Source organism: Silurus aristotelis (assembly GCF_946808225.1).
Source record: "Silurus aristotelis genome assembly, chromosome: 18".
In the NCBI taxonomy this organism is placed as follows: domain Eukaryota; kingdom Metazoa; phylum Chordata; class Actinopteri; order Siluriformes; family Siluridae; genus Silurus; species Silurus aristotelis.
The window spans coordinates 9,253,038-9,278,078 of record NC_139591.1 but is presented as its reverse complement, the minus strand read 5'-3'; the positions used below and the strand labels follow the sequence as shown (position 1 = coordinate 9,278,078).

At 38.3% G+C, this 25,041-nt stretch overlaps 2 protein-coding genes across 5 annotated transcripts in view; both read left to right on the top strand.

Annotated features, from left to right (window-relative positions):
• Window positions 1–564: 564 nt before the first annotated feature.
• On the top strand, window positions 565–15,182 carry fhdc3 (FH2 domain containing 3). 2 transcript variants are annotated; one of them, XM_083569072.1, is made up of 13 exons: window positions 565–2,288; window positions 2,330–2,623; window positions 3,337–3,766; window positions 7,549–7,610; window positions 8,183–8,282; window positions 10,457–10,542; window positions 10,627–10,727; window positions 10,954–11,024; window positions 12,593–12,700; window positions 12,784–12,854; window positions 12,941–13,058; window positions 13,145–13,309; window positions 13,885–15,182. In XM_083569072.1, exons 3-13 carry the CDS (start codon window positions 3,416–3,418, stop codon window positions 15,130–15,132), a joined length of 2,481 nt encoding a protein of 826 aa, XP_083425198.1. In that variant the 5' UTR covers window positions 565–2,288; window positions 2,330–2,623; window positions 3,337–3,415; the 3' UTR covers window positions 15,133–15,182. The 2 variants fall into 2 exon arrangements, with proteins under 2 accessions (XP_083425198.1, XP_083425199.1); XM_083569073.1 differs by lacking the exon at window positions 565–2,288 and having other exon boundaries at window positions 2,510–2,623; window positions 3,337–3,763.
• A 3,145-nt stretch (window positions 15,183–18,327) lies between these two features.
• Window positions 18,328–25,041, top strand: part of trim3b (tripartite motif containing 3b) — a 43,350-nt gene continuing 36,636 nt past the window's right edge. For 2 of the 3 annotated variants that reach the window (XM_083569080.1, XM_083569076.1), the window contains exons 1-3: window positions 18,328–18,698; window positions 19,922–19,989; window positions 23,842–24,692. The gene's annotated coding sequence lies outside the window, so the exon portion shown is untranslated. The remainder of the gene's footprint in view (window positions 18,699–19,921; window positions 19,990–23,841; window positions 24,693–25,041) is intronic. The other variant, XM_083569077.1, reaches the window with a different exon arrangement.

The window sequence follows — 25,041 nt, the reverse complement described above, 5'->3', positions numbered from 1 at the left end:
AGACCAAACACTGAGATGTACTATTTAAAGTAAATTGAAAATATATACTATATTTAATCATGGCCAAACTTTTTAATACAACGTTGTGAGGTGGAGCCTGGAGAAAAGCAATACAAAAGAGGTTTCTAAAATATATATATACATATATAGTATTTTGGTATTGGCTGTGCCTCGTTTGAATATTTTGCATGGCTTGTCCAATAACCTCAGTTGTAAATTTTCAGTTGTGTTAGGTTCATGTGCTAGAAGGGCCACGCCCCAGTGATGATCTAATGTAGGAGAAATACTGTATCAATCCCATTGTAACTGGTCACATGTTTTCCAAATTATTCCTGTTCCCTTGTTTCTTCCATGTTCCTTTTTTATTTGATTTTTTGCTAGAATAATGCGTTCGATGTTTCTGTGTATGTGGCAAAAGTGTTTTTGTACCTCATCCTTATTTCTTAGTCATTAGACAATTGTCAGAATAGGGGTATAGTGAGAAGAACTACATAAAGGTCGATTGTTGAAAGTAGGGTATAAATTATAAACCAGACCAAATGTTATGCTCTAACTTCATTGTTATTTTATTTTTATTTTTTAAACAAAATGATGTCCTTTTTATTTCGGTATGATTCTATCAGAAGGGTTTATTACTAATGTGAGTCTCTCTTCATTCTGAGGGACCACGTGTGTATGAAGTACATTCTTGTGTATAATTGGTATTTTGGACTGCTCTGTGATACAGTAGTGTATGAATGATGTTTGCCTTTATCCCTAAGTCTGACCAAACCCTCTGGAATATGAAAATGATATACTGAAGCCCACAAGATAAAATATGAACTGTTTGCAAAAAAAACTGACTTGTGGATTTTTATTGAAGTAACGTTCTTTGAGTGATGGTTGAAACGTTGTGTGGCACTTTCATCTAAAAGCTAGTTTTCTGGAGCCACTCATTATATTGTACATAAATTGTGTGCTTACGATTTAATATCATGAATGTCACTGTAGGTGCACGTTTCCAGTTCCTAATTTGGACACATTCCTGATTTGGATTTGGCACATTCATACTACTAGAACTATCTTAAAGCTGTCTTCAAAACTCAAATATTCTCCACTTCATAATATTTTTATTTATATTCACTTACCTTCCACTTGAAATGAAATATCTTATACACACACATACACTTAGATTATTATTCAATCATATTGCAGCAGCACAATGCATAAAATAATGCAGATACAGATCAGGAGCTTTGGGTTAACCCTAGTCTTCGTTAAAATTAAACAGAATGGTCTGGAAAACCATAAATATTTGAGTAAAAGGGTTCTGTAGGCTTTCAACTGGTGAGCAGAAAAGCATCCCAGCATCCACAGAACACTGAACCTTAAGGTGGATAGGCTACAACAGTAGATTACATCAGGTTCTGCTCCTGTCAGCTAAGATAAAAAAAACAAAACAATCTAAGGTTATTATAGACAAAAACTAAAAATGCCTGAAAAACACCCAGATGATTTATTCCTTTTAAAATGTGTAAGTCTAGGTTGGGTACATTTGTGCCCATGAGTCACTGAACCACCTGTGGTTGTGGTTATATAAGTTACTACATGTAGCTTTCCGAATGCTAAAACATTTTTCCAACAGCAGAAATGTCTCTCTTTAATTTCTATTTTTATTTATTTATTTTATTTGCACCAAGCTGTGTAAACTCCAGAGATTGCTTTGTGTAAAAATACCAGTTACAATCTCTGAGAGCATTTTCTTGTTTCTGATGTTTTATGCAAACACTAACTGAAGTTCATGTATGTAGTACTAAAGCTGTATAAATAACCAGGTGTACAGGTGTTCCTGTTAAAGCTTATTATTGTGTTCATACATAAAGATACACTGGGGTTTTATTTTACATTTCCAGCAGCACATAAACTAGCACATAAGCTAATAATAGGAAGAAATGAAAAAATAACATGGGTTAACTGAACACACAATAAGTTGCACAGTGGGAAGAGTTCACAGCTCCAGTGTCTGTTGTGATCCTGGCATTGGGTTGCTGTCTGCCAAGGTTGTTTAACTCTGGAAGTGTCCAGTTTGTCCCAAAAACATGGCAGTAAGTGGATAATCTATTTTGAATTGACCCTGGCTGCATTCATACTTTCTGCCAAGTGTTTCCAGGATAGGATCTGGATACCCCATGGCCCTGATTGAGATAAAGAAGTGAATGAAATTATATGGTAGTGCATATTATATACAGGTGTAGATGCAAATTCCTTGTGGTTACAGTAATAAAAGGTGTGTGTGTGTGTGTGTGTGTGTGTGTGTGTGTGTGTGTGTGTGTGTGTGTGTGTGTGTTAGTAGCCACATGGGGTGTGCAGCAAAGTTCTGATTTACTCCCACACCACCCTTCAGTACAGTATCTCACACCGTGACGCCTCTCAGGCTTCAGTGCGCGCTTTTATCAAACAGTGGGCGGGGCTTTGTTCACAGGTGAGTGACCATCGGATCAAAGTGGGCGTGGTTTAGCGAATTGATAAAGTGCCTTCTTTATTTGCGTGCAGGCGTTGCGTTGGTTTGCTGCTCCTCCGCTGCAATGCCTATCATTTAAACGGGTTTTTGGCTCTAAGACAACAGTGGATTGTTCCAGTTCAGGTAGATTTGATTTATCAGAATTAACCTTGGTTTATTGAGATATATTTCGTGTAGGTATGCATGTGTCTGTGTTTGGCCTGGTCTGTGTGCTTTAATGTTCAGAATAATTTTTTTTTATTACTAACTTTATTATTACTAACTTTTTTATTACTAACTCTTTAGCGTAGACTTTAGCGTCCCAATTGTATAACAAAAAAAAAAGAAAGTCAGACTGTTCACTTTTAAAGCTTTAATCCTTTTGGTTTTCAGAAACATGTGAATTATTATAATTTTTTTGTACATTGTATTCAGCAACTGTTATTTCCTATTAATAAATATTACACAAGGTTTAGATTACTGGCTGTGGTACAGGAGGGAGAAACCCAGTAATAGTTTGGGATATTAAAACAAACCAAGAAACAAACAAAATACACTCCCTAGTAAAAGCAATATTTCTAAATGTGTTATTTCTTACTTTTATATGAAATGATATGACTGCTAATGTATTTTGTACAGTTAGTGATCAATCAGCAGAAACTTTTGATTTGTTTAGCCTATATTGTGTATATATTATCTGGCTAGTTTGACCCACTGTATTTTAGTTTGTCCTGTCTGCTGTTTATGTGCTTCTCTTATATGCTTCTTCCGCCATAATTTTAAAAGGCATGATATTTTATATATTTTGTGAAAAAAAATTTAATTTGTAAGAATTTTGTCTTGTTCTGTTAAATTAGCTATTCTGGATCCTGCGAATCATCCACACCTTTGAAGCTGAAGTGGGTCTACTTTGGGTATCCATACCACTAATTTCCCATGGATGGCATTGCCATGTCCGTCGGACCATCTCCTATTCCTCCCCCTCCTCCCCCTCCTCTTCCTCCTCCACCTCCTCCACCTCCTGTAGCAGGAAGTGCACTAATCTCTCGCAGTGTTCACCGGCGCTCCAAGATGCGCAACTTCAACTGGGACACCATTCCAAAGCATAGCGTGGTCGGGAAGCGGAATGTCTGGACATCAAACAAGAAGCTGGAGGATCTTCCATTGGACACCGAGTGCATAGAGGAACTCTTCAGCCACACCGAATGCGTGCAGATGGCACCCAGGCATGGCACAGTCAAGAAGAATGTGTGGGGCCTGCAGTCTACCACTCCTTTGTCAGAGGTTGTGAGTATTGTGTGTTTCAGTTTTATCAGGCAGATGGAACATGTCAGCTGGAGATTGCTGTAGGCAAACAGCTATATGGGTGGTGTGCCGCTGTTACAGTACCTTCTTAGTGTTTTCAGTATACACTTACAATCCACTTTATTAGGTGCACCTGTACCTTCATGCATTTATTTAGTCAATTTTGTGGCTGTTGCACAATGTATAAAATTATGCAGCAAACATTTTTCAAAAAACAGTTTTGAGTATTTTAGAACTTGCTGCTCTCCTGGCACATAACACAACAGTCTTTATATTTAACACAGAGTGGTGTCATAACACAAAACAAGAAAAAAAACACTGAGTGACTGATTTGTGAGTGTAATGCTTTGTTGTTAAAAAGGGGCTGAGGACAAGTCAATTTTGAGGTGCTGGGAAAAATATATTAATCAAAGAAAAAACACTTCAATTTTGACACGGTGAGCATAAAATTGTCTCAGCACAAACTTTAACGTTTGAGGTTGGTGGGCTGCACCAGCAAAAGAGCACTTTCACACATGTCTACAAAGAACAAGCATCAAGGTGTCTCTGAAATGCTCACTGGAACAGGACAGTTTCAGAGGCAACCACTTTTTTCTTTTTTTCTCCAGCCATCAACCTTCCAGTTCAGATGAGTCTGTGCCTATTGCTGCCTCGGATTCTTGGTCTCGGGTGATAGACATTGATGCATCACACTGCTTTTATTTTTAGCTTATTGGCCTCAAGAATTGATGTGTACAGTGTTATGAGATGCTTTTTTGCTCCACAGTTGTAAAGAGTTTCCAACATTCTATGTAAACTCCAGATACTGTGTGTAAAATTCCAAGGTGATCAGCAGTTAATGATGTACTCAAGCCGTCCAATCTGATGGCAGCAACCGTGTTAAAATCAAATCACAGAGATTACACATATGTTTGAGGTGAACAAGTGAAGCTCCTATCCAGAATCATATATTTTAGCATTGCACACACACACATTAGATGTACAGGTGACCCTAGTAAATTGAAGGTATATGAATTGCTGTATCCCAGATCGTGGTTGAGTCTAAAGAGCACACTTCTATCACTACAGATTGTTTTATGGGCACTAGATCTTGATTTTCTCAGCATTTTTTCATTCAGATCACTAAAATATCTTGCGTTTGAAATATCACATTAAACACTGTTTAATTTATAATTTCCGAGATCTGCTAGAGTGCTGATTAACATTCCCACTAGGGCTTCCCAATACACTGTTTCTTAATTATCACATTGTTGCCCTTTGAAGTGTTAGTATCACAGAACCATGTGAAATACAAATAGAAGACACTGTTGTAGAAAAATAATCAATGGTTTGTAGTCACGGGATGCTACACATACACACGTTAATTATTTTCTTATAAAAGCTCATCCTTATTCTTCCTGTATCACAACAGCATTTGCAAACGAATATCATTTTTATTTATTATTGATGCATAACTCAAATAAGCAAGTCATCATTTGAAGTAATGCAGTTATAAGCAGGCTGTCGGCCCCAAAAACCGAATTAATTCAAAGCGCTGCTTTGCAGCTGGATGTTGTATCAGAGTTGCTATCATATTAAATTAATCACCGTAACACATTCTGACCAGTCAGAATTAAGAAGGCAGCTGTGCTGTGATATAATAATACAATAGGGTTAATGTGTGTTGATATTTTTTTCTGTTGGATGATTGATCGCTCATAGTGTAAATGTGATAATCACATTGGTTTATATTAATGTGCTGGTTTTGCTTCATTATCAATTCTGTGGTAACAACTACTTTAGTGTTTCACAGATGCTGCTGATGTAATTATTGATAGGGTAAAGATTATTTAACATTTAGTCAGAGTTTATTTAGTCCAAGCTAATGGTGATCAGGACAGGGAACTTTGAGCTTTCTCCGTAATAAGGTAAATAGCATTTCTTGGTCAAGCAGGAAAAAATGAGGGTCTGGTGGGGGAATAACTAAGTGATTAAAAAGAACTAGTTTCACAGATTTCCCTTAATATTAAATGCAGCAATAAGTGGAAGTAAATTATATGATGTTATTTAATACATTCAGAAAAAAAGCTTCAGCAATCTGCTCCCATAAGATCAGTAAAACACTACAGTATACGAAGTTATTGAAAAATAATTAAATCATGGTAATATCATTCCCTGTGGTCCATCAATCCTGGAAATGAATGGGGGGGGGGGGTGAAGAAAGTGTGTACATATACAGTATCTCTTAAAAGTGAGTATACCCCTCACAATTCAGCAACCATTTTATTATATCTTCCCAAGGGACAATACTATAGAAACGTAACTTGGGTACATTCTCGAGTAGTCAATGTGCAGCTTGTACAGCAGTATAGATTTACTGTCCTCTAAAAATAACATAGCCATTATTTTCAAAATAGCTGGAAACAAAAGTGAGGACACAAGTGATAACGTGTAATCATGCAAAGCCAAAATTCCTATTCATCATGTTTGTTTTTGTCTGCTTGACAGGAGCATAGAAATTTGTTTATCTTGTATTAGAGCAGTACTTTTTGTCAAATTTGGTGCTTTGAGAACACTTCTCTCACACTGACCACTGGATGTTCAACAGGCCACCTCATGGCCAAGAACTCTCTGAGGATTTGAGAATTAGTATTGTTGCTCGTGTTGTGCATCAGGTGCAGAAGCTGGGTTTAAAAAAAAAAAAGACACCTGAGTGCTGCCAGCATTGCTTTATAGGTTGCAGAAGCAAGAAAGTAAGTCCACTTGTCAGTGCTCAGACCATATGCTGCACACTGCAACAAGTCTGTTTGCATGGCTGTTATCCCAGAAGGAAAGCCTCTTCTGAACACCCCAAACACACTGGCAAGATGACAACTGCCCTGCTGAGGAATGTGAAGGTGACTGAGTGGCCAAGTATGTTTCCATACCTGGACACTATTGAGCCCCTGTGGGGCATCCTCAAGTGACTGGGGGAGAAGCACCATGTGTCTAACATCCAGCATCTTTGTGATGTTATTGTGGAGAACTGAAAGAGGATCCCAGCAACAACCTGTGCAGCAACAATTTCATGCCTTGGAGGATTAAGGTAGTGCTAGTTTTTTTGCTCACATAAAAAATTGAAATAATTGAAACAGATTTGACATGTTCACTTAGGATGTACTCACTTTTGTTGCAAGTTATTTAGACAATAATGGCTTTTTTTTTTTTTTTTTTTTTTTTTTTTTTTTTTTTTTAAGAGGACAATAAATCTATTATATTGTACTGTATACAGGCTGCACATTGACTACTCTAAAGTATATCCAATTTTAATTTCTATAGTATTGTCCCTTGAGATATACATATAATAAAAAAAGTTGTTAATGTGAGCGGTGCACTTACTTTTCTTAGATATTGTATGTGGCAAGCTATATTTCTTACAGTACATGTGTTTAAAGGATTACCCAGAAATTAAAAGGTTGAATAATTGTGTTTGCCAGTGTATAGGGAACAGTTCTGGCTGCAAGCAGAAGTAGCTTAGGATGATTAATATTGAGATGAATAGGAAGTGTAGAGGTGTGTGTTGCTACACAATGCAATGTATTTGCCTTGCTTTGGCTATGTTCCTACTTTATTGTATTAACCTTCTGATAGTGATCTAAAAATTTCCGTTTTTTTGTTGATTATTTTTTTCTTTTTGGTACAACCCTTTATGTATATGCAAATGAGAGTTGTTAAAACATGCAGGTGTTTTTTTTTCTTTTTCCCTTTCATTCTTTCTTACATTTTTAACACCTTCTATTTGACAGGTCTCAATCCTTAACTCAAAGAAAAGTATGAATCTTGGGATTCTCCTGAAGCAGTTTAAACGGTGAGGTTTTTTGACAGAGGTTGGTCATTATTTGCTTACCAATCATTTACAGGATGAGCAGAATTCATGTCATACACAGGCCCTCGAAAATTGGGGAATTGTAATTAGCCAATACCCTCGATTTGTTACCGTCATAATCTTTGTTTTTCTTACTGTAAATACAAGCACCTAATATTCTCTGAGAAAACCAAATTATATCACACTGCCACACCACATTGTCTGCAACTGAAATATTAACTCCGCTGCGTGAGCATTATCATCAAACATTATTCATTAAAAGGTGGCATAAATAACTGTAAAAGCTATGACAAAATATTTTCTAATAAGAGTTAATGGGTGTAAAACTGTGTTGTCCATTGAAACTTGTCATGTAGATATTTGAAAAAGAAATTTCAATTTCTGTTTGTTCCACAATTTTAGTTACCAGAAAAATCATTAAATCGGTGACATCATGTGTGGTTTGTAGTCATAGGATTTGTAGTCATAAGATTTGAGGATTCCTGTCTAGTCAGTATTACAAAGAACTATATTCTTTTATAGAGGTTATATTTGTTCTTTGGCTCCCTCCGCAGGCCAATTCGGGACATTGTTGAGGACATCATGAAGGGAAACATGCGATTTGCTGCAGGCAGACTGAGAGAGCTGAACAAGCTGCTGCCTGATGATGAGGAGGTACATTTGTACAACTTGTAGAATTGTGAAAAGTATGAAAATGAGTAATGTTTACACAACACAATTAATGTGCATGTTACGATCTTTACAGTCTCCTTAGCATACACCGAAGCTGAACAAAATGGAGAATCTTTTATTTTTATCCAGTTTATTCCAATTTTAGGGCATTTGTTTGCAAATTACTGCCCTTATTCCATTTGCATCTTGGGTAAAATTAACCTATGGAAAATGTCTACAAAACGTGTAACAACACAATTAATAATTTTGACATGCCACTTTCGACTGTGCAGTGGCATCTGGAAAACATAAAGGTGGAGGAATGTGTGTTTACATTAACAACTGGTGATGCTCTGATGCACAGTCTGTCAGTAGACGCTGTAAGAAGGATTTGAAACCCTTAGTAGTGAAATGCAGGTAATTTTATCCATCAAGGGAATTCTCATTGTATTTCACCTGGCTTTTTATTCTGCCACACATGAACTTCACAGCATCACTCTGGATTCTGTATGACCCTGTATGACCGATAAATGCACAAGAAAGCACACATTTGGACTCTGTGTGTATTGTGGCAGGTGATTTTTAACCACAGTAATCTATGCATCAAATGTGCATGTTAAAACATCCTGGACTAGGTATACAGTAAGGGTACATACAAGACTGTGCCTCACCCCCACTTCGGCCAATCAGACATCTTAGTGTTTTTTTTACACTGCATACAGACCTCTCTTCAAGTATGATTTTCAAAGAGCTGTTGGGAATACAAAGACTAGAGACTAAAGCTTCATACTACTACTTCATACTACTACTGACTAGTTCTGGAATTTCTAACCCAGACTGTTAGAACTGGAAACCACCTATCCAGGTCAATAATCCGAAACACAGGCGCTCCGCAGGGCTATAAGCGTGTAGAGCCACCACGCTCTACACCAGGGGTGCCCAATACGTCGATTGCGATCTACCGGTCGATCGCAAAAGTAATGTGGGTTGATATTTTGTAGGTTTTGATATTTTTTTTATGCATTTTTATAGTAGGTAGGTCATTTTATAAGTAGCTCGCATGCCGAAAAATGCTCTACACACTCTTCACCCATGATAGTGTGCCCTACCAGAACAATTTCAGCATGATCAAGTTTGCTGATGAGACAATAGTCATTGGACTGATTACAGGATTTGATGAGTCAGCATTCAGGAGGGAAGTGGCTGAACTAGTAAAGTGGTGCCAAGGACAACGATCTCTCTAAATGTCAGCAAAACAAAGGAGATGAATGTTAATCGGAGAAGCCAGAAGTAACACACCTTACGCCTAAGTGATAGTTTCTATAGGTGTGCTATTGAGAGCATGCACACCAGCTCCATAACATTCTAGTTTGGAAGCTGCACAGCAAATTGTAAGGCTTTACAGCAGCTGGTGAGAGCTGCTAAAACCATCGAACAACCTTAACAACACTGGAGAGCCACCACCAGGCCAGATTCATTAGAAGAGCAATCATCATCAAAGACAAAAGTCACTCAATGACAAAAGCATAGCTTTTTCCCACTCCTACAGTCAGGCAGACTCTACAGGAGTGTTAAAGATCGAGCTTCAAGGCTGAACACTCATCCATTGGCTCACCCCCAATCATTGTAGTCCCCGTCATTTCTACAAACACACGCACCCACAATGCAAATGTCAAAATTGACTAGAGCTGACCTCTGCGTATTTTTGCATAAACAAATTTAGCCCCTTACAGTGGGAATACAAACATATACCCAATGGACCCAATCTACCTTGCTAGGACTTTGCACATGCCTTTGTATGAGGATTACACTGAACACTGCTCACTTTATACATGCACATATTTCACCTGTTATTTGGAACATAAATAATAACTTTGCTAATTTAATTGTAATTTGATAGTTTCATTGTATTGTGTAACAAACTGTTTCCTGTACATATGACAAACTCTTGAATCCTGTAGTTTGCATAATATCTCTGAACCTAAAAGAAAGTAATAAGTAAAAAAAAAAAAAAAGCCTCTGACACATAACTATCATTGCTTATTCGTAATAATAATTAGGATAAAGATCGCTTAAATTATTTTTAATATGCAGTAGTATTTGCTTGACATTTAAAACTGATGCTCTGGGTGTCTCACTGGCCTGCGGATTGCTAAGAAATCAACTGAATGTTACAGGTGAAGAAGCTGCTATCATTCAATGGTGATGTGTCTCAGCTTGCAGAGGCAGACCGCTTCTTCCTGATGCTGGTTAAAGTTCCCGGGTGAGTTTAATGGCTCTGGGAAAGAAATAAAACCAGAATTATTTGAATTAGGTTTTGAATTGTTGATGTATTCTGTGCTCACAGATATGAAGAAAGATTAAAAAGCCTGCTTCTCAGAGAGGAGTTAATTCCCTTTATAGAGGAAATGAAAAAATCTATTTCGATCATGACTGCAGCAGCTAATGGTATTGTGCTTAGTTTGTTTATTAATTTACATATTAGTTACACATTTTTCTTCATGTTTAGTTTTGTCCTTATTGTACTTCAGAGCAAAATTTAAAAATTTAAAAGGTTTAACCTGAACATCACTTCTCTAAATTATTAAACTTTTTTGCCACAAAAATATATTCAATATTTACTGGATATTTTCTTATCCGCTAAATGATTTACAAAACTTCCTTACTCTCACAGAGCTGCTGGAGTGTGATGATCTACATTCTATAATCAGACTGGTGCTTAAAGCTGGAAACTACATGAATGCTGTAAGGTTTTTTATTTTTTTTTATTTAATTTTTTTTAAATAATATTTATATTGCTTATGTATATTTTTAATTTCACTAGTTTAGGCGGATCTACTTTATTTTTGAAATAATTGGTTTATTCTGAGATGACATTCTGCACACCAGAGTGTAGCTCACTGTTACTTACACAGGTTACTCCTCTGAACCACCAGCTGTTAAAAGATTGGTTAGAACACTTTTTGGTTTTCTGCTTTGTGATTCATTCCTGAAAAACTGGCAAGGCTTCTGAGTGAAAAGCCCAGGTCACTAACTGCAGACACCTCTTAACTAATCTAATCACATATCTACATTATCAGGACATCATAAAAAATCCTCTGGTTCTTATCAGGTCTTAAAATTAGGCAAATACAAGCTCAGATGAACACCACCACCATGCTATTATTGAATTTTTGCAAAAAAAAAAAAAAAGTATACCGTTACTGCTTTCTTAGGAATTAAGAAGCCACGTAGCAGCCAGGTGCTACTAAATAAATGCTCTTGATTAACTGATCATTCGCAAGTGTAACCACCTATTTAAAAGCCCACGTTTTAGCAGTTTGCTGGTCTGGAGCATTCAAGTGTGTGTTTACACCAAGACAGACAGCAACAATTTCTTCTCAAAGAACTATGCTGACATCAATCTGGGAAGGGTTATAACACCATTTCCTAACAATTTAAAGCTCCTAATTCTACACTGAGGAAGATTATGCACAAGTGGAAAACATTCAAGACAGTTTTCAATCTTTCTATGAGTGGGTGTCCTAGCAAATTCTCTTCAAAGCCAGACCATGCAATGCTCGGAGTTTTGCATTGAATTCTCAACAGGGCTCATACAGGCAAGACCAAAATGGACATTTTTGGCCATAATGCACAGCACAACATTTGGTGAAAACCAAACACAGCATATCAGCAAAAACACCTCCTTCCAACTGTCAACACTGTGGTAAAGGGGTGATGATTTAAGCCTGTTGCAGCAACAGGACCTGGGCAACTTGCAGTCATTGAGGCTACATTGAACTCCTCTGTAGACCAGTATTTTAGAGTCAAATGTGAGGCCATCTGTTGAACAGCTAAAGTTTGCCAGAAATTGAGTTATGCAACAGGACAATGATCTTAAGCACACAGCATCTCTATAACAGACTGGCTAAAAAAAGAACAGAATCAAGGTGTTGATGTGGCCCAGTCAGTCCAGTCCTCAACCCAACTGAAATGCTGTGGCAGGATCTTAAGAAAGCTGTGCATAAACAAATGCCCACAAACTTCAGTGAACTGAAACACTAAAGAAGAGTGGGCCAGAAATCCGTCACAATGATTAGACTGATAGTCATACAGAATACGATTATATTATATAAGTTATCACTGCTGAAGGTGCAAGATACCGAATCATAAGACGCACTTAGTTTTTCACAAATGGCTTCTTCAGCTTTGCTTAATTTTTGTCAAAAAAATAATGACTGTGTCAAACTTATTATAAATTCTGGATGATAGTAAAGGTGTTGCAATGAAATGTCAGTTAATATGCCACTATGTTTTTGTCTGGACTTGTTCAGGGTGGCTACGCTGGTCGAGCAATAGGTTTCAGAATGACTTCTCTTCTGAGGCTTGTGGACACCAAAGCTAACAAACCTGGCATGAATCTTATGCACTATGTGGCTATGGTAATATAATATATATATATAAAATAAACTTCAGCTAGTTTTATTTTTTCACCTTTTTATCCTGGAAAATCTCTTCACCGCAGCAAGCTCAGCAGATTGATGGTGCTTTATTAAGGTTTACAGAACAGCTTCAACACATCGGTGAAGCATCAAGGTGACTGTAATAGGCATTACGATTTATATACTTAAAAATAAGCTGGGATGCTGAACACTTTACATGTTTTATGTTTTGTTTCTCAGAATTCAAAAACAAGAAGTAGAAAAAGACATTAATAGAGAATTGGCAAAAACTAAAGAAGCAAAAGCCTATGCCAGCAAACAGCCTGATCTGCAACATCAAATGGATGAGTTTCTTCAAGTGAGTCTGCAACATATTCACTTTAGGAGACTGATGTAAAATCTGAGATCATTGTGGTGATTGGCTTTATCTTGTCTTTTGTGTAGATGGCGATATGTCAGCTTGTAGACATGGAAGCCTCTTTAAGGGAGCTGGATTCAATCAGTCACTCAGTGGCTGAGTTTTTCTGTGAAGACCCTGCTTCCTTTAAGCTGGAGGAATGCTGTTCAATTTTCCACTCCTTCTGTAAGAAGTTTGACAGAGCTGTATTGGTAAGTCTTGTAACTAGTTTACAACTCTGTTGATATAAACTCAATGGTCAGGATCAGTTTTATTAATGGGAAAGAAAGGTTCTTTAGTATGTCTTTTTTTTGTTTTGTTTTTTCCATAATTGAGACTAGTGGTCCTCATTAATTGTTTCCATTCATTTACCAGATAAAACTAGCTAATAACTTTGTTCTTAACCAGTTCTTTATAACTTGCAACATTAGTCAACCTATAGCACTCTGCACATCACCTACCCACCATCTGTCAGCCAACCACACACAGGATTTTACTTATCAGGAACGATTCACTTGCATGGATGAAGTATGTCTTCTTAATTAATTTTTTTTACATGCGCAGATACAAAAAAAGTTGGGACACTGTAAAATGTAAAGAAAAACAGAATGTAGTGATTGGGAAATCTCATGAACCCATATTTTATTCACAATAGAATATAGTGTTATTTACATTAAATAGTTGGAGAAACATTTTGTGACTAGGTAAAAGAAAAAGATGATTGCATTCAACACCATGCATTAGAATATTAATAATTTCAAATGACTTAATAAACTTGTTTGAACAGGAAAATGCAGAACGAGAGGCAGTGGAGAGGCACCGAAGGCAGCAGAGAGAGAAAGAGACACTTAGCCGAGTACCCAAGCGTCGTACAATCGCCGCCTGCTCTAGGCAAAGCTCAGAACATGAGGCCCTGGAGTCCATTCTTACCAGTTTCCTCAACACTCGTCCTACCCGCAGAAGACAGCCCTCATCCAACAGGGAAACAGAAACGCTGGACAAAAACAATCTACCTACTAAAAACAACCTACTGGCAGAAAAGTCTCCCATAGCTTTAGATAACTCTGTTAATATGGACAAAAAGGATATAGATATTTCACTTCAAGAGCGGACTCTGAGCGTCCAGAAAACCCTGGAAACTCCCGCCAAGACAGAACAAAATGTAATTTTGCTCAATGAGGAGCAGGCCAAGAGCTGTCTGATGGCCCAGGAGAGTCCTGAAAAGGTACTGATTGATGCCTGTCATGAAGAAAAGCAAGAAGAGGAATGCTTAAACACGGAAAAAATGTGCTGCGATGCAAATGTACAGTGTACACCATCAGCCCCAAAAAGAGCACCATGCATAGAAGACAAATCAACTCCAAAAAGCTGCAAAGCAACCCGGCGCAGGAGCATACTTGTCAAACAACATGGTGGAGTGAAGGATGAGCAAGGGAGGAAGGAAGAGACTGATCAAGCGAAGGAGGATTCCCAGAAGGAGCCATGCCGGGTTAGATGCTCCGTTTTAGATGCTGCACAGCGCTTAAATCTTCAGAATGTCTCCTCACCTCATCACAGAGGAAAACAAGAGGTGGATTTGGCCCATAAGAATGGCTTTGGATCGCCTTGGACTGTTCTCAGTCCAAATGTCTCACCCTCATGCATGCGGCGCCGCAGACATTCCTTTGGTTCAATTAAAGATGAAGACTCTGAGGATGGAGTGTGGGCACTGCCTGACACACCCTCCAAGGGCCCTTTACTGGCACACATGTGCAGGTCATATGAGCACAGCTTGTCTACCTCTGTGATTAGCCATGTGGGCATTAGAGATTCTCCATTAAAAGGCACATCAATACCAGGAACTCTTTTAAGGTCTGCATCAGTGGGTGAAAACCCTGAATCCATACCTAGCTTTCGTTTCAGTGCTTTCTTTCCAAGACGTCACGTACGAGAAACCAAAAGACACGAACCGTCAACACTGATGTCCTTCTTTCAGCGATTTGGGGAGAAAGGAAGGCCTGCTTCTATAGGAGACTCATACAGAGTGGATTCTTGAATTTTTTTTGCTGTTTTCTTTTTGTTTTTATTTATAACCCCCCCCCCCCCCCCCACACACACACACACACACACACACACACACACACACACACACACACACACCCCTTTTTTATTTTATTTGTTTTTTATTATTATTATTATTATCCTTTTTTTTTTTTTTTTTTTTTTTTAGCTTAAGTTTTGTGTTCTCATCTGCATTTCACAATGAACTTTATAACCCAAGACAAATATGGACTTGTTTTGGAGTGTGCTCATTGTGACCTTAAATGTGATAATTTATTTGTATTTAATTGATTTTAACCTATTCCTGATGTTTTTAGCTCTGAGGATTTAATGCACTTTAAAGTTTTTGCTTTAATTTCCTGTTTATTGTGTATATTTTTATAAAAATAAAGTGTGGCATTTCACCTTAATATTTGAAAGTATATTTTTCACACGTCTTCCCTGCATATTTTACTTTTTTGGAATGTTATGTACGGTATCAACGTGGCCAAATCACCCCTTTTTAAAAAAAATGTTTTGCCACATGCTGACATTTATTTTTATTCAAGAACATGGACTTTGTCCTCCTAAATACATTAGTGATCATTTACCCAAATCTTAGTACTGCTTAATAGTTGTGTGTGATTTATGTATTTTTTTCTCTTTACTTGGTCTAATTAGTATTTTGATTTGAATGGTGTTCTGTTGTGTGGTCCTTGCTGTGACTTGTTAATACAGTTGTGTGAATTAAAAATCCGCCCTCTTTGAATTCTATAGTTTTATGTATCAGAACAGATCATATGGTGCTTAGCAGAACTTAGAATTAGGTAAATACAATCTTAGGTGAACAGCAACACATGACATATTAAACAGTGTGTGTGAATTAAAATTTTTGAATTTGAATATATATATATATTACACATACATACATACATACATACATACATACAGTGAGGAAAATAAGTATTTGAACACCCTGCTATTTTGCAAGTTCTCCCACTTAGAAATCATGGAGGGGTCTGAAATTGTCATCGAAGGTGCTGTCCACTGTGAGAGACATAATCTAAAAAAACAATCCAGAAATCACAATATATGATTTTTTAACTATTTATTTGTATGATACAGCTGCAAATAAGTATTTGAACACCTGTCTATCAGCGAGAATCCTGACCCTCAAAGACCTGTTAGTCTGCTTTTAAAATGTCCACCTCCACTACATATATTATCCTAAATTAGATGCACCTGTTTGAGGTCGTTAGCTGCATAAAGACACCTGTCCACCCCATACAATCAGTAAGAATCCAACTACTAACATGGCCAAAACCAAAGAGCTGTCCAAAGACACTAGAGACAAAACTGTACACCTCCACAAGGCTGGAAAGGGCTACGGGGAAATTGCCAAGCAGCTTGGTGAAAAAAAGTCCACTGTTGGAGCAATCATTAGAAAATGGAAGAAGCTAAACATGACTGTCAATCTCCCTCGGACTGGGGCTCCATGCAAGATCTTACCTCGTGGGGTCTCAATGATCCTAAGGAAGGTGAGAAATCAACCCAGAACTACACGGGAGGAGCTGGTCAAGGACCTGAAAAGAGCTGAGACCACCGTTTCCAAGGTTACTGTTGGTAATACACTAAGACGTCATGGTTTGAAATCATGCATGGCACAGAAGGTTCCCCTGCTTAAACCAGCATATGTCCAGGCACGGCTTAAGTTTGCCAATGACCATTTGGATGATCCAGAGGTGTCATGGGAGAAAGTCATGTGGTCAGATGCGACCAAAATATAACTTTTGGGACATAATTCCACTAAACGTGTTTGGAGGAAGAAGAATGAGTACCATCCCAAGAACACCATCCCTACTGTGAAGCATGGGGGTGGTAGCATCATGCTTTGGGGGTGTTTTTCTGCACATGGGACAGGGCGACTGCACTGTATTAAGGAGAGGATGACCGGGGCCATGTATTGCGAGATTTTGGGGAACAACCTCCTTCCCTCAGTTAGAGCATTGAAGATGGGTCAAGGCTGGGTCTTCCAACATGACAATGACCCGAAGCACACAGCCAGGATAACCAAGGAGTGGCTCTGTAAGAAGCATATCAAGGTTCTGGCATGGCCTAGCCAGTCTCCAGACCTAAACCCAATAGAGAATCTTTGGAGGGAGCTCAAACTCCGTGTTTCTCAGTGACAGGCCAGAAACCTGACTGATCTAGAGAAGATCTGTGTGGAGGAGTGGGCCAAAATCCCTCCTGCAGTGTGTGCAAACCTGGTGAAAAACTACAGGAAACGTTTGACCTCAAACAAATGCTACTGTACCAAATATTAACATTGACTTTCTGAGGTGTTCAAATACTTATTTGCAGCTGTATCATACAAATAAATAGTTTAAAAATCATTCATGTGGGAGAACTTGCAAAATAGCAGGGTGTTCAAATACTTATTTTTCTCACTGTATATATATATACTACAATTTTCATAGTCATGAAAATAAAGAAAACTCTTTGAATGAGAAGGCGTGTCCAAACTTTTGGTCTGTACTGTGTATATATATATAATATAATATAATATAAATAATGACCTGGTGTAAAGTCATATGTCTAAAATGCTGTGGCGGAACCTTTAGAGAGCTGCGCAAAAACAAATGCCTGTAAACTTTAATGAACTAAAATGACGTTTAAAAGAAAAGTAAGCCAGAATTCCTCAAAAATTATTAGACTTATAGTCATACAGAACATGGTTCTACAGGCTATTGAATCATATCCTTTACATAGTATTTAATATATGGTTTCTCCATTTTAGCTTAATAAAAAAAAAATAATAAATATATATATATATATATATATATATATATATATATATATATAATGACGTAATGCCATGTGGTGGTGTTCCTATATGCATGCATTTAGCTAATTCTAGGACTAAGGAGCACATTCTTTTTTTTTGTGTGTGTTCTGATCTGTCAAACCATAGAATTCTAACATTTTTTAGACAGCTGTAAGGTTGCTGTTGTGAAGTTGAAAAATGGTGCATTTGTCTCGTCGCCTTGGTGACAAAGATGTTTACAGCGTGATCTCATTCGGCTGGAGGTACAGTGAAATAATACCCGTTTAGAAATAAGTGGCCACACACAGAGACTCTTCTTTCTTTAGAGTTTAGTGCCTATACTAGCCACAGACTAGTGCACTTCCATTGAAGAGGTTTTAAAGATGAGACTCCATGAGATATTTTTAATATAGAATCCTTCTCTATTACCACAGAGTACTTTTATGTAAAAATCCTTATCCTAATTTTATGACTATTGTCTTGAAAAGCCAAGGTCATGACTGTGTTATCTATGCAGTGGAATGACTGTGGTATATTCCAGCTTTTGTTGTGACCTTTTGAAACTCCTGTGTGTCTCTGTTTTTCTGCATGCGCTTGCGTCAGGGGGGGTGGAGGCAGACATGAGAAACTTGAGCTACATCAGAAAGGAACGAACTTGAGACGGGAATCACTTTGAAAAGGTGACTCGGAGGACTCTTAAGGAAGATCTACTAGAGTGTTAATTTAATGTTTCATTGCTTTACCTGCTGTAAATAAAGGTGAGTAAAGTATATATGTTTTTTAGTACATCCTGACATTTCTGCCATAATTGTTATGAAGTGTTGTAAAGGATGATTGACTACAGAAGTGGGTCTAATTCAGAACTGTAATGCATGCATATTAAATTATTGTATATAAATAAAAAAGTAATATTTTTTTTGTAGAAATATTACATAACTTTTTTTAAGATATCGACTTATTTAACATTTATCTTGCCTAAAATGGTGATTGGCTTCTTTTTGGCTTTTTTTGAAACTCAAATTCCAAGCAAATGCAGTCCCTCCCTTCAGTTCCACTCAAAAAACATTCACGTACACTGTGGAGACTACAGCACCTGACTGCTTGTCATAAGAAAGGAGCGTTTTGAGTCACTGGACCATAACTGTCCTACTTGGAAAGCAGAGATGTGTCACTGTACTCACCCTTTGTTTGTGTAAGTGCTGCACATTATGTGTTTCTCCTGGACTTGGGGTCGATATTGTACAGAGAACTGCTAAAATGTGAGGAGAAATGAATATAATATACAAATATTGTACAAAGTAAACAGATTCAAGATTTAGCAAAAAATTATAATTTTAACATGTGTGGAAGATGGCAACTAATAATAGACTAACTAGAAAAGAGAAATTGGTGTACAGTAGGGACAAAACAAACAAACAAACAAACAAAAAACTATACACTATACAAATAAAGCTGATATGAATTTAAACCAGGTATGGCATCTGTACATTCATTCATTCACTTTTTCCCGCTTATCCGTAATTCGGGTCGCCGGGGCAGCAGTCTAAGTCTAACTATTTATTTATGAATTTTTTGTTGCTAAAAAATGCTTTTTAATATAATCGAGTGAAAATATGCTCGAGGTATAAAACTAACATTATGGGTCCAAACCAGATGTACTGAGTGAAACCATCAATGTATTTGTTTTGGGGTTTTTTTGTCTCTTATTCGTTTGTTTGCCAGAATTCAGTCACAGCAATGTTAGATGTGTGTATGCAGGTCAGCATGCAAATATTTCTCCTTTTAAAATTTTTTTTTTATAATAAATCAATTTGTTTTTACTTTGCAGTGATGCACATTTCAACAATAAAAACAATTTTCAGCAAATGTTATCATGATATAAATTATTGTAGTGCAATACTTTTCAGGAAAATGTAATGCATCAATACAGCTTGTCTTAATGTATTTGTTTATGATGTCAAATTTGATCTATTTTACATAGGTCACTGCAGACGCTACCAAAGTTCACTTTAAAGATCTGAATATTGACTGAGAAAACAAAATGGTTTGGTAAGTTTGCATTTAAAAAATTAACTTGGTGAAATTAACATTTAAAATGCTGTCTGGGTGGCTATAAGTTTTATTATTTTCTCTTCATTGCTCCAGGCTCCAGTGTTTGATCCTCAGCTTTGTACTGTCTGTGCTGAGTGTTCACTATGTCCTCTAGCTCTTTCAATTTTTCTCCCACTATCCAAATCTACTGAGAATGCTTAAAGGCTGTGTACTTGCATTGCATTCAGATTGTTTTCCTGTGCATTCTGGGAAAGACCTCGGATCATCCACAAGGACCCTGATCAGAATTAAACGATTAAATATGAATGAGGGATTAACAATCTGTTTATCTATGCATTTCTCAAGATGTGGGATAATGGACCTACTGAATTTTGAATTATCATTTAGCTAAAGAAACACAATGTTTGAAGTATTAATAGAGCTCTACAAAGTGATTAGGTAGTGATGTAATTTTTCATAAGTAGCTTCACTGCATGATTTTTCACCAAAGCCAGACTTAATAAATACAGATAAATCTAAAATGAATATGGAAGCAATTGAGAATGTAAGAGCAAGTTTAAGTGGTACTGGATAGAAGATATACTTTTCTGTTTGTTAGCAAGTGCAAAGTTGAGTTGGCTCTGTGGAAAAAATACATTTGTTACCTTATGTTACCATGATTACAGTCTGTACTTGAATATACCTTACAGTATGTGCCAAAGACGTCAACGCAACTGGAGTAGTTTAATGCTGAACTTAATTAGTTGATTAGTTTAATTCATTATATTGTACCCTATTTTTCTTAAAAGAAAACAGTCCTGGACAAACTCCCACCTTTTTTTTGTGTAAAATAAAATTTGAATGAAAAGTATTACATTGCCCCTATTAATGATTATTTTTCACTGGCAAAATAACACATGGACTATATAAATAAAAGTATTGGTTTTCCCCAAAATGTTACCTCAGAGTTGTGGGCACACAATTGTATAAAACTTTCCCTGCACTTAAACTAGGAAACTCAAACCTGTTTCAGGATGAAAGACATGGGTTGGAGTGAAAGATCATGAGTAGCTGCTATAGAGCTCCGACCTCAACCCTACTGAAAAACCTTGTGTCTGCACCCCAGACCTCCTCACCCTACATCAGTACAAATCAAGGCATTTTACACATATACAGTACAGATAGGGATCTGTGACCTGTAGCTCAAAGATCATACAATATATTGTGTGACTGTGCAATTGTATGAAATAATTATATTGAAATTCTAATAATACATTTTTTTATAATTAATCAATAATTGTATTTCATTATCACACAATTTTATTTTGTTATTTACATGTTTAAATGCAAAAAAAAAAAAAAAAAAAAGGAAGAAAAGGGGCGAATTCTACAGCACTATATTTGTCCTTTTTGTTCATATGAGTGAGGGCGAGATGGAGTGTGGTGGAGATGGCAACAATTGTGGAGCGGTTAGGACGATATGTAAACTGCAGCCAGTTCAGTGAGAGGGGGCAGTAAGGTATTTATGTGCTTTATGACTATCCACTTGAAACTCTTCATGATTACTGTAGGTGCAATGGGATGGTAGTCGTTGAAGCAGGAAGACTTCACAATAGTGGTTGCCTCAAAACATATTAAAGATGTTGGTAAAAGCATCTGCCAGCTTGTCTGCACATTCTCTGAGGAGTCTACCAGGAATGCTGTCAGGTCATGGATCCTTCTGTGGGTTGACTATGCTTAGAGCTTTCCTCACATTAGCTATGGTAAGACACAGTACCTCTGTGTTAGAAGGAGGGGTGGTCTTCTGGAAAGACCCCCCTTGGTAAGAGAGTCAGGTTACTACAGCCAATACTTCATTGTTACATAGTTGTTCTTTACTTCATAAAGAAGGACAGCGGATCGCAGACGGCAAGGGCTGAGGCCTGGGGAATGAATGCTTCACCCCGAGGTGGTGGAGCAGATATGGCAGAGATGTTACAGAGCCCAGGTAGATCTGTTTGTGACTTGGGAGACCTCGCACTGTCCCTGCTGGTTCTATCTCTTACCCAGCCCCATTGGGGCTTGACGCTATGGTGCAGACGTGGCCGAGGCTTCGTCTGTACGCCTTCCCTCCTATCGCGCTGCTCCCGGGAGTTCTGGAGAGAATCCGCCAGGATGGAGTATGTCTCCTCCTGGTGGCACCTTGTTGGCCGGGCAGACCGTGGTTTGCGGAGCAGCTGTTCTCCACGTGGTGTAAGCACAAATGGTTAGACCCAGCCAACTGCCCGGTTGAGCCAGTTCTGGAGTTCTTGCAGGAACAGTTTGCCACAGGGTTGGCCCCGTCCACCCTTAAGGTTTACGTGTCCGCTATGGTGGCTTATTGCACCTCGCTAGGAAAACACCTTCTCATGACACTATGGCCTGTGTGGGATTTGGCCATTGTGTTGGCAGCTTTATCTGAGCCCCCCTTCGAACCTTTGGCTGAGTTGGCCCTTAGGTACCTGTCGATAAAGACCACCTTCCTTTTGGCTATATCCTCCCTTAAAAAGATTGTGAACCTACAGGCCCTGTCTGTCCCTGTCTCTCCTGGAGTTTACCCCTGGCATGGCCAGTGTTTTTCTTTACCCTAGAGCTGGTTATGTACCTAAGGTGCCTATGGTTTCCTGACAACCTGTTGTATTGCAGTTATTCTGCCCTCCTCCCTTCTTAGCTCCAGACCAGGAGAAGCAGAATCGATTGTGTCCATTGCGAGCACTGGATACGTACCTCCACAAGACAAGTCCTTGAAGAAAGTCGGAGCAACTGTTTGTCTGCTAAGGCCCTTATAGGAAAGGTTTTCCTGCCAATAAGCAGACTCTTAGCAGATGGATAGTGGATGCGATATCTATGGTTATGAGTCCTCTGGTCTTCCCACTCCTTTTGGATTCAAGGCTCATTTAACCCGGAGTATGGCGGCCTCTACGGCCTGGTCCGTAGGGGTGCCCTTGCAGGACATATGGAACGCTGCAGGTTGGTCCAACCCTTTGACCTTTGTCAGGTTTTATGACCTCGACATCAGAGCCACTCCCGGCTATACTGTCCTGCATGCTGGTGATGCCCAGACACACTAGCCAGGGACTGGTCAGTATAGTGTAATTGAAAACTCGTAGTTATTGACTTAATTTTTTTCGCGACTATTTCTAGACTTGACTACACCCTGATGTGCATGACAGGAAATATCCTAGAATAAATAAAACAGAATGAACCTAGCTTAAAATAAATTGATGACTTCTGTTTTGTGGCATTTTGTTGATTCCTTGAGAAGTCTAAAGGAGGTAATGTTGGCAAATTGTCTCGTGGTGTCACAACAGATTCATTCTTAGTCAATCATTGGGTTCTGTACGATTCCTGTATACCATTCCAGTGTAGCAAGTCTGTGCTCTTCTAGCATGATATATCTCCCGGCTGTAAAGCAACAGAGAAGGTAAATGAGAGGAACCGGAAAGGAGGGGTAAAAGAGGAGGGACACAGGACAGGCAGCCATTTCAGCTCTGCTGCACTGGATGCAGTCTCTATGGCAACATACTTTGTTCATGCAATCAAATTCTGGCATAAGTCTATGCCCCACCCACTTTTTCTATCTCCACACCATCTTCCATTCTTCCTCTTCATTGGCAAAGCCTTGCAACTCTGTCTGTTTGCTTCATCTCTGCTTATTTCCAGATATGATCTCTACAGAACTTTCAAATCTTTCCACACCAGTTAAATATTTTTAGCTTTTCTTCAGTGTTTCATCTCAGATGCATGTTGATGCTTGCGTACTTTGTATGATCTCTATATCTTTTGCAGTTCTCACACTAGTAACCCTCCTTATCTTCCTATGATCCCTCTGTTTCTTTCTGCCTAATCCAGATCCATCCCTCGCAGTTGGAGTATGCATGCTAATAAGCGAACCACCCCCTTCAAGGCCTGCTGCAAACAAAAGAGTCTTTCACAATCATGGCTCACATGATTTTCAGTGCGGTCAGCCTTTATCATACAAGGACAGACATTGATTTACCAGGGAATGGGTTAGTGCCATGGAAGTGTGACTTTTTTGGATCTCCTAAGTCCAAATCGCTCATACCTGACTTTTCTTTATCTCATGCTAGTAAACATTTGGCTGCTTGCGTTTTAGCAGACAGAGTACTTTATAGTGCTGTAATGTTGGTTAAAAGATGATGAGCTTTCTCTCTCTCTCTCTCTCTCTCTCTCTCTCTCTCTCTCTCTCTCTCTCTCTCTCTCTCTCTCTCTCTCTCTCTCTCTCTCTTTCTTTCTTTCTCTATGGCTTTTTTTCTGCACCTTGCGCCTGCTGTCCACAACCCCTCCTCACTTCCTCAGAGCCAGTACGCTCGCACAATTGCTAATGCATCCTCCCGCCTTCTCTCTCTCTCTCTCTCTCTCTCTCTCTCTCTCTCTCTCTCTCTCTCTCTCTCTCTCTCTGTCTCTCTCTCTCCTCTCACATGCTCATGCTGGCTCACACCCTTTCGCTTGCTTCTCTCTCTGCTCCTGTTCTTGCAGCTCTTTTTCCTCTCCTTTTTTTCTTGCTATTTTAATTAGGCTTTTTCAATGTTTCCTGGGATGTGGATGTGTAAGGATGGACAAAACTCCATTCATGTTTGGAAGCCTATGCTGATGCTGCCCTGATCTCTCTTTCTTTTTTTCTTTTTTTTTTTTTTTACCCCCTCTATCTTCTTCCTCGCTGTCTTTCTGCAAACGCTCACGTGAGTCCTGCACTGGGGAGCTACCCTGATTTCTCATATATTGTACCACTATGCAGTTATCAATCTCTGCTTTTTTTCCTCTCATCTCTTCCTTCAGTCTCTTGTTTAATTTATTTGACCTATATTGGATTAAGATAAATAATTTACACAAGTATCTGGCTTCTAAGCTTACAATCAGTATGCTTTCCTAAAACAAAGGCGTAACACACAGCGTAAAATACAAAAACCAAAATCCACTTATGTAAGACATCAGCGAAAGTGGAGGCAGAACAGTAGGGTGTGTGTATATATGGCAGTGTTCAGCCTGAAAACACACTACACTCCTCTGGCTCCTACTTCAATCATGAAT

Coding starts and splice junctions, on each gene's coding strand:
- fhdc3 (XM_083569072.1), top strand. CDS start 3,416: ATGGATGGCATTGCCATGTCCGTCGGACCATCTCCTATTCCTCCCCCT. Junction 12,855..12,940: donor CACATCGGTGAAGCATCAAG/GTGACTGTAATA, acceptor TTTGTTTCTCAG/AATTCAAAAACAAGAAGTAG. Junction 13,059..13,144: donor AAATGGATGAGTTTCTTCAA/GTGAGTCTGCAA, acceptor TCTTTTGTGTAG/ATGGCGATATGTCAGCTTGT.